Consider the following 12,931-nt stretch of genomic DNA (forward strand, 5'->3'; position numbering starts at 1 on the left):
GAGAATAAAGCCTGGATCCCTCTTACTAGGACAAATACTAGCAGAAATATATTCAGAAATTATTATGGAAGAGGGAGATTTGGGTAGCCAGGAAACTACCAAACGATCGGAGGTTAGGAACAAGACCATCTGGAGGACCCTGGAAGACTGGACTGGGCTGCCAGGAGGTCTTGATTTGACCTTCAGGCACTCCTGGTTTAGATCAAAGGTAGGCAACCTGGTGCCTTCCAGATGCTCTGACTTAAACTCTCATAAGCCCCAGCCACCATGGCCAATGGTCAGGGATTATCCAAGTTGCAGTCCAAAACACCTGGAGTGCATCAGGTTACCTACCCCTGGTTTAGGTGACTGCCTGATCTGGGTCAGTGGAATTCTCATTTGCTTAGGCTAAATCCTTTGGCTCGGCCGATTTTGAGAGATGAAGAAGTGCTACCCAATTTTGCTCATGCACCTACTTACATGGTAGGGAGACGAGAAAAAGCAGCCAACAAATAAATAAGGGAGACTTGTGCGTAAGGCAACCCGGTTCTACAGTATTATGGAAAAACCTTAAAACAACTTTTCTTTGTCTATTTCAGCATAATCATCACGACTTAAAGAACTATTTCTAACCAAGTTTAAGAGTTTCAGCTGTATGAAGCACATGAAAACCATATATAAAAACTAGGGATGTGCACAGGTTTTGGATGAAGCCTGAGCAGAATCAGGCCACTTTGGCCTGGTTCTGTTGCTTCCCAAGTCAAAGTGGGCTTTCCTCTGAAGGCAACAGAACCAAACCTGCTTCAAAACGCTTCATTAGTGACTCAAGTTTCTGAGATGCTGAGACCTTTTGTTTTGTTTCTCTAAACCGCTGAGTAGGGAGAGGGGGACACAGACAGTGACTGACAGGTCCACCTTCTAATCTCAGGACACATTTTACTAAGATTTCCAATCACTGTGCTTGGGGGAGGGATTGAGTTCCATTGACAGTTTCTATAAAATTCTTGCCATCCTCCATTTCTCTCAGTACTACAGTGTAGCTGCTTGGGAGTAAGGAGTGAACTGAAAGGTTTTTCTTGTGTGTTGGCGTGGGGAGGGTGCCTTTGTTGCGTCTGCAGAGTGTTGTCCCAGGAGGCTGTTCCAAGTGGTCCAGAACCTGGTCGGTCTAGTTGTTCTGGAACCAATGGAGCATTCTAAGGCCTCCTGTGATGAGTTTGCAAAGCACTTTGCAGATAAAATTGACTGGATTAGGAGCGCTATTCCGTGCGCTATGGATACAGTTAGTGAACGAGGGGCGGCGAGTGGCAGACCAGTTGTGTGGGATTGGTTCCAGCTTCTTCCTTCTGAGGAAGTGGACAAGGTGCTTTCGTCTCTAAGGCCGACCACCTGCTTACTTGATCCTTGCCCATCTTGGCTCATTATGAGCTGCAGGGAGAGACTTAGGGAGGTGATCAAGGCAGTAGTGAATGCCTCCCTCGAGGAGGGAGTGATGCCATCAGTCCTCAAGGAGGTGGTGGTAAGACCACTATTAAAGAAGCCCTCCTTGGATCCCCAAGATTTGAACAACTTTTGCTCGGTCTCGAATCTGCCGTTTTGGAGCAGGATAATTGAGCGGGTGGTGGCTTTGCAGTTGCAGGCACACTTGGAAGAAGCTGATTCTCTGGATCCATTTCAACTGGACTTCAGGCCTGGGCATGGGACAGAAACGCCTTGGTGGATGATATGTGGAGGGCTCTGCATAGAGGCGAATGCACCTTCCTTGTTCTCTTCAATCTCTCAGAGGCTTTTGATACCATCGACCACAGTATCCTCCTGGACCGCCCGGAGGAGTTGGGCATAGGAGACACCGTATTATGGTGGTTCAGTTTCTTCCTCTCTGGCAGGTACAAGGTAGCTCTCGGGGAGGAGACTTCAGAACCTTGGCTGCTCACTTGTGGGGGGTTCTATTCTTTCCCCGATGGTATTTAACATCTATATGAAGACACCGGAGGCTATCATCAGGAGGTTTGGAGTGCAGTGTCACCAATATACGGATGACATGCAACTCTACGTCTGTCAGGGTGGACACTGAGCCAAGAGAATCCCAGAGTAGTTCTGATTCTGAGGAAGAGGAGTCGCTCCTGGGAGAGGAGCGCGCTCCTCTTTCCCAGGGCCAATAGCTGACGGAGATTCCTCCCACCAGCATTCCTAGCTTAGATAGCAGTCCTGGGAGTGACAGAGTGCGGGAAGCAGACTTGATGGACGCGCGATGCCGACGCAGAAAGCGGCGCCAAATGGAGGGCACAGAAAGGAGGCGTAGTGCCCGGTTGGCGCGTAAACAACGGCTGCGCCCAGAGGATCCAAGGGAAAAGGGGAGGGACTCTCCCTAGTCCTTAAGTTCAGGGGTCTGCCAGTAATTCCCTTTCAAACAGGGACCAACTGTTCCATCGTAGGGCATAGGTACTCTGCTGCTCATATCTAGTTGCTAACAGTAGAGTTGTTAAGTTGTAAAAGAGGAATAAAGCTTTGAAAAGAATCCCTTTGTCTGTGTCTGGACTTGGCTACTGGATTAGACTGAGAGAGGCCTCCAAGGAGCCCTTGACAGCATCTCATTTAAATCCTCGCCAAGGTTGTCTGTGGAAACCCTGTCCAAGTGTCTGGAGTCAGTGAGTGGCTGGATGGAAAGGACTAAGCTGAGGCTGAACCCTGACAAGACTGAGGTACTTTTGGTGGGAGACAAGGGGAGGTTGGGGGATGTTGACCTGGTGTTGAATGGGGTACAGCTACCCTTGAAAGACCAGGTCCGCAGCCTGGGGGTCATTTTAGACTCCCAGCTGTCCATGGAGGCTCAGGTATCAGCCGTGAGCTGGGCAGCGCTGTACCAACTCCATCTGATATGGCGGCTGCGCCCCTATCTCCCTAACCATCTGCTCCATCAGTAGTTCATGCCCTGGTCTCCTCTCGCCTAGACTACTGTAATGCGCTGTATGTGGGGTTACCCTTGAAGACAGTTTGGAAGATGCAGCTGGTGCAAACACAGCAGCCTGCCTGATTAAAGGCAGCCTGCCTGATTAAAGGAAGCCATTGGTGAAACCACATCACTCCAGTGTTGAAGGAGTTGCACTGGTTGCCAGTTGTTTTCCGGGCCCAATTCAAGGTGTTGGCATTGACCTTTAAAACCCTATATGGTTCCAGCCCAGTCTATCTCAAGGAGCGCCTCCAATAACACCAGGGACGCCACTCAGTGAGATCGGCCTCGGTAGGCCTTCTGTCTGTCCCATCAGCCAGGACAGCTAGGCTGGTGAGGACTAGGGTGATGGCCTTTTCTGTGGTGCCCCCACTCTGTGGAATTCTCTCCCTAGTGACCTCTGCCATGCCCCCTCTTTGATGAGCTTCTGCCAGGCTTTAAAAACCTGGCTGTTCAGGCAGGCATTTGGGGTGGGTTAGGGTTTTTTAGAGCAGTGTTGTTTTGTTCAGTTGATTATGTAAATTCGTTGTATTTCATGTTGGTATTAGCACTGTACGCCGCCTAGAGTGTCCGGGTAGCCGGCCAGATGGGCAGCTAATAAATCTAATAAATAAATAATTAAATAACTTGTTCATTAGCCCCTGCACCTCTCCTTCTGAAACTCTACAGATTTCTTGCCTGAAGACACCTCTAGGATGTGCATCATTTTCATGCAAATTGTCAAAAAAAAAAAAATAATCCTGCGAAGGAGAAGCAAATCACCTCCCACCACAACAAAGAAATTGAAAACCCCCTTCCATGAACTGCTGCACCTATCCTTCTAAAACTTTTCCGATTTCTTACCGTCCCTCTAGGCTGCCTGTCGTTTTCAGAACACTGGTTGACAAGGAAAAGAGGGGATAAGCACATTCTATTTTGGAGATACTCAAAATGTCAAAGCTACTGGTGCACAAAACCCCCTGCAGCTACCATTCTGAAATTTGGCAGGCTTGATCCCCTCAGAATGGGCAAATATCCCTGAAACTTTCATCCAGTTCTGCCAAGAAATAGATGTTATTGGCAGTTCCCTTGAAAAATAAAATCAAAATATAAAGGCACATAGCACAAAAAATGCTGCATCTTTTTTTCTGACATTTGGCAGGCATAATCCCCTCAAAAGGGGTTATTCTGCCTGAAACTATTATCCAAATCTGACGGAAAAAAGATATAGTCATTTTTACATTTCCCACAATAGTGAATGGGAGGCATGAAGACTAGGATTTTCGAACTTCAATGTGGGTTCAGTAATAAGTCGAAGTGGATTGGCTCTGAATCAGTCTGAGCCAAACTGAGCCATTTTTCAAAGCACCAAATCAGAGGGTTGGTGCACACCATTAATAAAAACTACTAGAGTATATTTCAAGGATTAATTCAGTCACTTGACTTATCTGAGATGCAAGTACTCACTACATTTACACAGTCACTGTTTGGGGTATGTTTACACCAGATTCCTGATTCTCAAAGCATACCACAGACTCAGGCAGTCAATGTTCAGTGACCCGGAGCCTTCTTACGATAATACATAATTAAAATTGCTACACATTGCCACTGTATAATTGGGACATGTACATACTATTAAAGTGTGCTGTAAACATGATTAGGTTTAACCTCAATACTAATTGTATTTAATTTAAATGTATTTACTTTAGCTTCAATAGAACTTAGCTTCCCAGTTCTCTTAAAATCACAACTACAGAGTTATTTACATAAACGCATTCGTTTCTCCTCTAGCTTTAGCATGTAAATGCTACACATTGGTTATATTTCAAATTCACAAAAATATAGCCTTGTTATCTTACTTGCAATATTAACGAGTCCTACTTCAAATGCTCTGGGGTTTACTCCATTTTGGAGGCGAACAGTTAAATATTTACTCAGTTTCTAAAACTTGGTTGATTTGATTATTATCTCTACCATGAGTGTACTTCTTTCATAAGTACACTCAAAAGTACATTTTATACAAAGCTGCACATAAAATCTAGCTTTCAGAGTTTTCTTTTACAGTGGCCATTCCTTGTATGTATTAAACATTTTCCTTATTGTGCACCTATTTTTCGAATAACAGTTAATACACTAACAGCAGAACGCTGTGCACAGAATCATAGAATAGTAGGGTTGGAAGGGGCCTACAAGGCCATCAAGTCCAACCCCCTGCTCAATGCAGGAATCCAAGTCAGAGCATCCCTGACAGAAGGCTGTCCAGCCTCGTCTTGAATGCCTCCAGTGTGGGAGGCGTTCATGTTTACTCAGAAGTAAATTCCACTATGTCCAAAGTGTCTTAATCCTAAATAAGTGTGCATTGGATTGCAGCATAAATTTGAAGCCCTCAAAATGTCTTCAATACTGAGAATACCTTTTCAAAATTGTATCCAAGTAGCAAACAAGTTCTTTTAATGGATTTGTCTATATATTTCAGATTTCCCTTAAGGAAAAAAATGTCATGCCACTACTGCTAGCTGAAAGAAAAAAAGGGATAAAAACCTAGGTGAAAGCCTACATCAAAACAAAGGCATCCCAGATGGTGTCATTTGTACTCAAATTATAAAATCACCCATACCCCACAACTGATATAAAGCTCCAAAGTGTGAAAGTGTATGAAGCACTACCTCTCCTCAGACAGGGGCTGTCGAAATGGTTAAACTACTGGGGTGGGAGTATAAGAAGAGAAGCAGTAATGGAAGCACACAATGACAGGAATGGAGTACATAAGAGCTATTTGTAAGTATGACAGAAACCAAGATTATATATGTTTTAGGGTGCAATCCTATGCATGTTTAGACAGAAAAAATGTCTTACAACTCCCAGCATTCCCCAGCCAACTATGCTGGGAGTTTTAGGACTTTTTTTCTGTCTAAACATGCATAGAATTGTGCAGTTAATGAGAGAGAGAGAGAGAGAAATAACAAAAGAGCAGAAACTGTGAAAATGGCTGGGGAAAGAACAGTTTGAGTAGAGAACTTAACTGAAAACATAAGCAATCAAGATAACCTATGCAACCAGTGCTACAAACCTACTGCTGATTTCAAAGCACCTTTATAAGAGGTGGTATTTATTACACAAATACCTCTATATCTAAACAGGATCTGCCACAAAAAGAAAGATACACACACAAGTATACAAGCTCAATAGTGAACTTTTATATAAGTTGGCCCTGCAAGGAATGGTGAAAGGATAAACTATTGGGAAATCCTCCTCATTCAGCAAGATCAGGATACTGCTGCGTTCTAGGGCTACATGAGTATCTCCCGCTGCACCTCAGCACTCTCATGATTTAGCATTATTGCCCTATGGCGCTGGGGTTCAGGGCTCAGTGAGCTAGAAGCTTATCATCTTGCTCTGAACTTTAGCAGCACAGTATACATGAGGGAAGGTACCTTGATCCTTCCATCCCAGCACTGTATGGGATTTCATCTTTATGATGAAAGCCAGCGTAGTGTAGAGCCAGTGTGGTATAACGGTTAGAATGTTGGACTGGGACTCAGAAGATCCAGGTTCTACTCCCCACTCAAACATGAAGCTCACTAGGTGACTTTGGGCCAGTCACTGACTCTCAGCCTAACCTACCTCACAGGGTTGTTGTGAGGATAAAATGGATAGGAGGAGGATCATGTAAGCTGCCTTGGGTTCCTCGCAGGAAGAAAAAAGGCAGGGCATGAATGTAATCAATAAATAATTCCAGGGTATTTTAAACTGTTGATGGGGCAGAGCCTTAGTGTCCATGGAAGGTTGATTAATTAGAATTGGAGCAAGGACTTTTCCTCCAATGTTAATTAACACAAACACAAATAGCTTTTAGCTGATTGCATCGGGGTGGGGCGGGGAATTAGGATTCTGGGATGTACACCTCATGGTACACATTCCCTGACCTAATCCCCCCTTTGGATGCTGTAAAGTGTTAGGGGCTCAATTTTCCCTCTTCTCGTTTTCCTCCACCAACCCCCCCTTAACATTCCATGACTCTTGCTGGGTAATGAGCATGCTCAGCTTTCCCTGGATTGTTATTGGCATGTTTTCTTTTAACTTGTAAATTAAAAAACAAGTATTTTTCTGCATACATGGAAACTCCCCCCCCCCCCCCATATGCAGAACCATCTACTTTGTCTGCTGGTAGCCCTTTTTCTCTATCCTACACACAGGACACCAAGTTCGCTATTAGAAAGAATAATCTGGTGTTCCCATGAGGAATTGGGAAATTCCATTCTCCCAAAGAGCGCAAGGGAGATGAACAGCTTCCTGCTTACTTAGCTCTGAACCATAGCAGTTTTTCTATAGTGTTACCTGAAGTTCAGGCTTCAGTGAACAGGAGCTTATGCTGTATGGAAGAATATGTGCCATAAGGCACACATTCCCCACCCCTAATCTCACCCCCACCCCTCGTAATACACTGCAATTTGTTAGGGGATCAAGAAAGAAACCTCTCCCCACCTATTCCCTCCCTCCAAGCTGATGTTCCCTGGCTCCCAGAAACCACTGAGCATGCCCATTCTTCATTGGGTTGTTTAGTTTTATACTCTGCCTCTTATAATTATAAACCAATGTGTTTCTGCATATCTGGGGAGCCCTGAATGTATGCAGAAACCACTAGTTTGTGAGTGGCCCCATTTCACTGTCAAACTAAGGGCACAGGACCAATATTAGTATTAGACGGAACAAGGGGGGGGGGACACAAAACGTTGCAATATATCCTCACTCTATTAACAGAAGTGTGCCAGCCTGGAATACCTTACAGTGCTGTTTGGGCATCATGGAAGGAAAAAGAGAAAGGACATTTTTTTCTTTACAGCCCCTCCTAAAACCTTCCCACCTGTGCTATACAGTGCTCAGTTTCAGGGATGACTGTCAGTCCCCAAACTGAGTACTTTATTCCTATTCAGTAGGTGAGTGGGTTTCTGGAAAGCGAGAAAAGGAAAAATTGTCCTTTTTCATTCCCTCTGTTTTTCAACCTCTCCATGCAGTACAGGGAGGAGCATTTTAACCTCATGGGATGCACACCATCCAACACATAACCCCACTTCCAAGATAAGCTGTTCAGGCCTTGAGCAGACCAGTTCCCCCCTCCCAATTTTCTTTCTTTTTTTAAAGGTACTAACACCTTCAACATGGTTCCTGGGGGTTAACTAAGCGTGCTAAGACCTTGGGCTGTTTGGATTTTTGCTCTATTTAGGGCACAAGCCTATGCACGTTTAGGCAGAAAAAAGTCCTTTACATGCTGGTGGGGGAATGCTGGGAGCTGTAGGACTTTTTCTGTCAAAGCATGCATACAATTGCACCCTTAAAAGCTAGTATTTTTCTGAATAGCTAGGGAGTTCCCCAAATATGCAAAACCGCTACCTTGTCTGTGGATAGCTGTTACACAGATAGGCACAGAACCACCAAATTCAGTATTACAAAGAACTATTATGGTTATACCTGGGAAACATCAGGAGAAAACAGACAAGAAAAGATTCTAGTGTTTGTAGATTAGACAGACAGACCCATGAGTGAATTATTTTCTTCAACAATTCCTTTTACTGTGCAGACACCTATGGAATAGGGCAACTTGCTGATTTGGGATTGCTATTTTCAGTACCCTATAATCTGGATGATATGGGGTTTTATTTTCTAAGGGATTTAACACATATTAACGTTAACTGACATGTTGAGAATCTTCCATTACAACGTGTGATTGATTTAGATTTCCAAATCTCACATAAACTATTTCATAGATAGTTATATTGGTCAGATGGGTGTACTATGTTCAATCAGGAGCAAATCAATTAATTTTCTTTTGCCAGTTCAGATATAATGGCCAAACCCTGGTTTGGCTGTTAGTTCTGTTGTTTAGACATTCCAGTTCTTCACTTCATGGGTTGTGGCAAACCATCATTTGCCATTAAATCTGAACCAGGCAAACTATGCTTTATATGAACAAGTTTGCCTTCAAACAGAATTGGAAACCTAGTTGAAACTGGGATGCAAATAATAACATGGTAACTATTATTTGCACAATTCAGAGATTACAAGAAAGTATAGGCCCTGTTTGGACATAACAGCAGTGTCCAGAAGCACTGGGTTGTGCACCACACCTGAGCCGTTTGCAAGATGCTTCCAGGTTTCAGTAACAACCTACAAAATGCAGCATTTGTAGGTTATTCCAGGAAACTGGAAGTGGTTCACGTGCATTCTCACAACTCATGGGTTAATTAACCAACAAATTGCCACTGGATATGTACAAACACACCTCTGTAATCGAGAATCAGGAAGTGAGGGAAGGAACAGGAGGACATGAGGGGAGGAGGGAGGACATAAATTCAAAGACAATGTGGAAATGGCTGTGGCATCCCAACTAGGCCTTAGTGTGAAACACACTGTACGATAGAAGCTGTAATTAAATAGACTATTAGATCAGAGCCAGGGAATACTGACATTATCTTTATGGTAAATACTTTACTTAGCAAGAGGGCTGCCTCATTTCTAGACACCTTCCTGATTAAAAATGTAAAATATAGGCCATAGTAGTATTCTAAACTAGTGATGAACACTGCAGTAACCAGGAAAAGTCTGAATTTTAACAAAAGACAACAGCGTAGTAAGATTAATTTAGGAATATATTTGTTAGGATCAAGTCACAACAACATTATAAAGGGGGTGGGTGGGCACAAATCATTTAAGAAATTCATACAAAATTCAGGTACTTATATAATGATATAAATGCTAACTACTTTTAGTTACATCTCAACATACTGGATGAAGAATTTGGTGAAGAAGACTTGATTCAACTCTCTTATCTGTGTGCTTAGGTAACCATTCACAATCTTCTTCCTATCGAGAGAATTCATAAATTTCATTGCTATTTTGCTAGCACTTTCAGGTGCACTAATTCCTTTCCTCAAGGAACACTCCACTCAATACTATTAAGAAACTATCTATCCTAGAAGACTCTTTTTAAGCAAATTCATGCCAATACTTCTTCTTTCCAACTCTCTTCATCTACTGTCATTATTTCTATCTTTGATGGTACCAGTATGCAGAAAAATACTCAAGAGGTCCAGAATGTCAAGTATTATGAAAAGAACAAGATAATGCCATGTGTGAATCAGTTACAGTCTGGATCAGCTGCAAGCACACTGAGCTAGGGTCATAGCACATTGACAGGCACAGCTAAACCACAAGTATAGCAATTCTGCTGTTTAAACCACATACATCCCCTACTGCATAAAGTACTTGCAGAGAACCATAGGGGTAACTTTTTTGTGGAAAAAAACTTTCCATTCATGCTCACTTCTTCACTCTTCCTTGTGGCCTCTGTTTCACATACCTGCCTGCCTGCTCCCCAGCCCATATTTCCCTTGGCAAATTCCTGATGACCTCCTTTTAAATCTCATCCAATTTATAAGCCTAGACTACTACAAAAATATCCATTTAATGTTATCCGAGTGTAGTTTGAGGTCCTATTTTAATTAACACAGAATGGAGAATTTCACCCACACCAAAATCTTGCTTCGGGCTGTTTTACAATCGGAGGCCACATTGCTGCATTACTCTTCCTTTGCATCACATTTGGAAGGACATATATGAGCAAGTCAAAATTGGCTTCATTCCAGGCTGTGACACCAACTCACTGAGGCTGTGGACAAGTGATTAACTTGAATTGCATCTTAGCTTCCTGGTGTGCTATGGAGATAATAAATTCTTTCTACCATGTGACCTTAAAAACCTTAATCCACTGACATGGTTTTTAACCTCCACTGAAGTTGATAGGACTTATGAGCACTAGAGTACAGAAATATATACCAAAGTAAGTGAACAAATGCTAAAAAAATAACTGGTTAACAAATTTTCCAAGTTGACATTGGAACAGTGTGATCCTATTAATGCTTACTCAGAAGTCCCACTGAATTCAATGGGGTTTAAGCCCCAGTGTACTCAGGATTGTAGCCAGTCTCACTGAAGCTAATGTGGTACCTCTCATTCCACACACGTATAATCCCTCTATTCCACTCCACCACAATGTTCATCCAATATAAAATCAAAAAGAAAAACCTTGATAAAATTCAGAAAAGATCACAGAAGATGAAGATTTTTTATTTAGCATCAAATGTTCCATTTGTCCTATGAACTATTACAAACAGATTTCAAAATAAGAACTTGTGCCCATTTCCACTACCTTACAAGGCTAAGCACAAAATCCTATGCATGTTTAGACAGAAAAAGTCCTAGTGGCTGGGGGATACTGGGAGTTGTAGGCCTTCAAGATGTATAGGATTGCACCTTAAATCCTTTAAAGCAATCTCAGCTTTAGCCTAAACACTTGTTCAATCCACCAAGAAACGATCAGATGTATTACTTAAAACTTGACCTTAATTCCTCTCCACCCCTTAGAACCTGCTCATTTAAAAGACCAAACAATAAAATACTTGCAATTGTAATTATATTATATCCCTACCAGATTCTTCTCAAAACTCCTGAACAGGAACCTTAAAGCTATTTATAGAGGAGAGACCCCACGAAAGAGATAAAACAGTCAACCCCCCCCCCCCCTTTTAATGATCCGCAGTGCACAGTGACCCGCACCCAGACACCGCGTTCAAAACAACTTGCTTCCGCTAGGGAGTATCGGCTGCTTTTTCAAACAGCCATTTTACCCATAAAGTGCATCCTCTCTTTCAGCCCAGCCTTCATTTTGTGTTATTGTGGGGTCCCGGGGTGACAGCTGACATTCAGCAGGAGGAGGGAAACGGGGACTGTTCACGTTTCAGGGACGAAAAAACAAGATACCTCCCTGTCGTCGGGGGAGGGATGAGCGGGAGCGTGAAAGCTTCCCGCCTCTCCCCCCCTCCGCCCCCAGCCCCCGTTCGCAAGCGCGAGCAGGCGCCGCCACGAGAGGCGAGGGAAGTGCCGGAGCCGCCGCCGCCGCCGCGCCCCCCCAGGGAGCCCGGCTCCTCCTGGAGAGGCAGGGGAGCCTGGGGACCCCTCTTTGGCAGGTCGGCCTTGCGATCGTCCCTCCCCCGGGCGGGCGGGCAGTGCTGCGCGGTGTCTCCCCGTCCGTCCCTCCCCCCGGGCGGGCGGGCGATCTGCGCTGTCTCTCCCTCTCCCCCCGGCAGGCCGTGCGAGCGCGGCGGGGCGGGCACTTACCGCTCCGGCAGATGGAGAAGCTTCGCCGTCGTCCTCCGGTGACGGCGGCCCGATCTTGCTGCAGGTAGCCGCCAACAACGCCAGCGGCGACGGCTGGGTGTCCTGCTCGACAGGCGGGCCGGGAGGGGAGAGGGGGGCGGTTAGTGCGGGGCGCTCGGCAGCCCTTTCGGTCCCCTCCCGCGGGGCAGCGCGCGGGAGGCGCCGGCGCCGCCGAGCCCCGCGTCTCTCGGCGTGTCACCGGGGCCGCGGCGCCGGCGCGGGCAAGGGGCGGGAGGGGGAGGCCGGGCGAAAGAGGCGCCGGGCGCTCTGCCGGGCCGGCCGGCCGGCCCGCGCTTACCTGGGGGGTGCCGGCCTCGTCAGAGGCGTCGGCCGAAGTGGCTGCCGAGGCGCCGTTTCCGTGCTGCAGATACTCGCCGTGGCTGCCGCTGTCCACGTCCAAGGCAGCCATTTCCTCTTGTTTCACGGGCTTCTCGGGAGCTGCGGGCATAACGGGAGCGGGGGGTGCGATGGCGGGGGGAGGAGAGGAGAGGCGGCGGGGCGCGGGGAGGGGGGGCGGGCGGCGGCAGCAATAGTTGGGGGGAGGGGAAGAGAGTCACTGACGGGAGCGCTCGCCCCCTCCCTTCCCCATAACCCCAGCGCTCCCTCCCGCGCAGAGGAGCCCGCCCTGCTTTCCTTCCTCCCTCCCTCCCACCCGCCCGCGCAGCGGAGGAGCCCTCCTCCTCCTCCTCCTCCTCCTCTTTCCTCCTCCCTCCGCGCTGTTGCTGCCGCCGCCGCCGCTGCCCCTGCCCCTCTTCTCCCTCCTCCCCCTGGCTCTGCTCCTCCTGCTGCTCAGCCAGTGCCGCTCGAGCCACA

The 12,931-nt window shown here is 46.0% G+C and overlaps 1 protein-coding gene and 1 long non-coding RNA gene across 7 annotated transcripts in view; one reads left to right on the top strand and one right to left on the bottom strand.

Annotated features, from left to right (window-relative positions):
* The window catches only part of SP3 (Sp3 transcription factor), a 25,483-nt gene that overhangs the window by 12,081 nt on the left and 471 nt on the right, over positions 1-12,931 (bottom strand). Inside the window, exons 2-4 of one of the 6 annotated variants that reach the window (XM_084813103.1) lie at positions 12,417-12,556; positions 11,723-12,181; positions 9,689-9,766 (exon numbers count right to left, since the gene is read on the bottom strand). In XM_084813103.1, the coding sequence (XP_084669229.1) occupies positions 9,689-9,766; positions 11,723-12,181; positions 12,417-12,556 (677 nt within the window). Of the gene's footprint in view, positions 1-9,688; positions 9,767-11,722; positions 12,182-12,416; positions 12,784-12,931 lie in introns of those variants that run through there. The other 5 variants (XM_084813075.1, XM_084813057.1, XM_084813093.1 and 2 more) reach the window with 5 other exon arrangements.
* LOC146358529 (uncharacterized) overlaps positions 12,047-12,931 on the top strand; it is an 18,099-nt gene continuing 17,214 nt past the window's right edge. The window contains exon 1 of the long non-coding RNA XR_014784733.1: positions 12,047-12,143. This is a non-coding gene — a long non-coding RNA (uncharacterized LOC146358529). The remainder of the gene's footprint in view (positions 12,144-12,931) is intronic.

The sequence above is a fragment of the Heloderma suspectum genome, chromosome 1 (genome assembly GCF_057233095.1).
Source record: "Heloderma suspectum isolate Gila_16-S chromosome 1, 16-S_ref, whole genome shotgun sequence".
NCBI lineage: Eukaryota > Metazoa > Chordata > Lepidosauria > Squamata > Helodermatidae > Heloderma > Heloderma suspectum.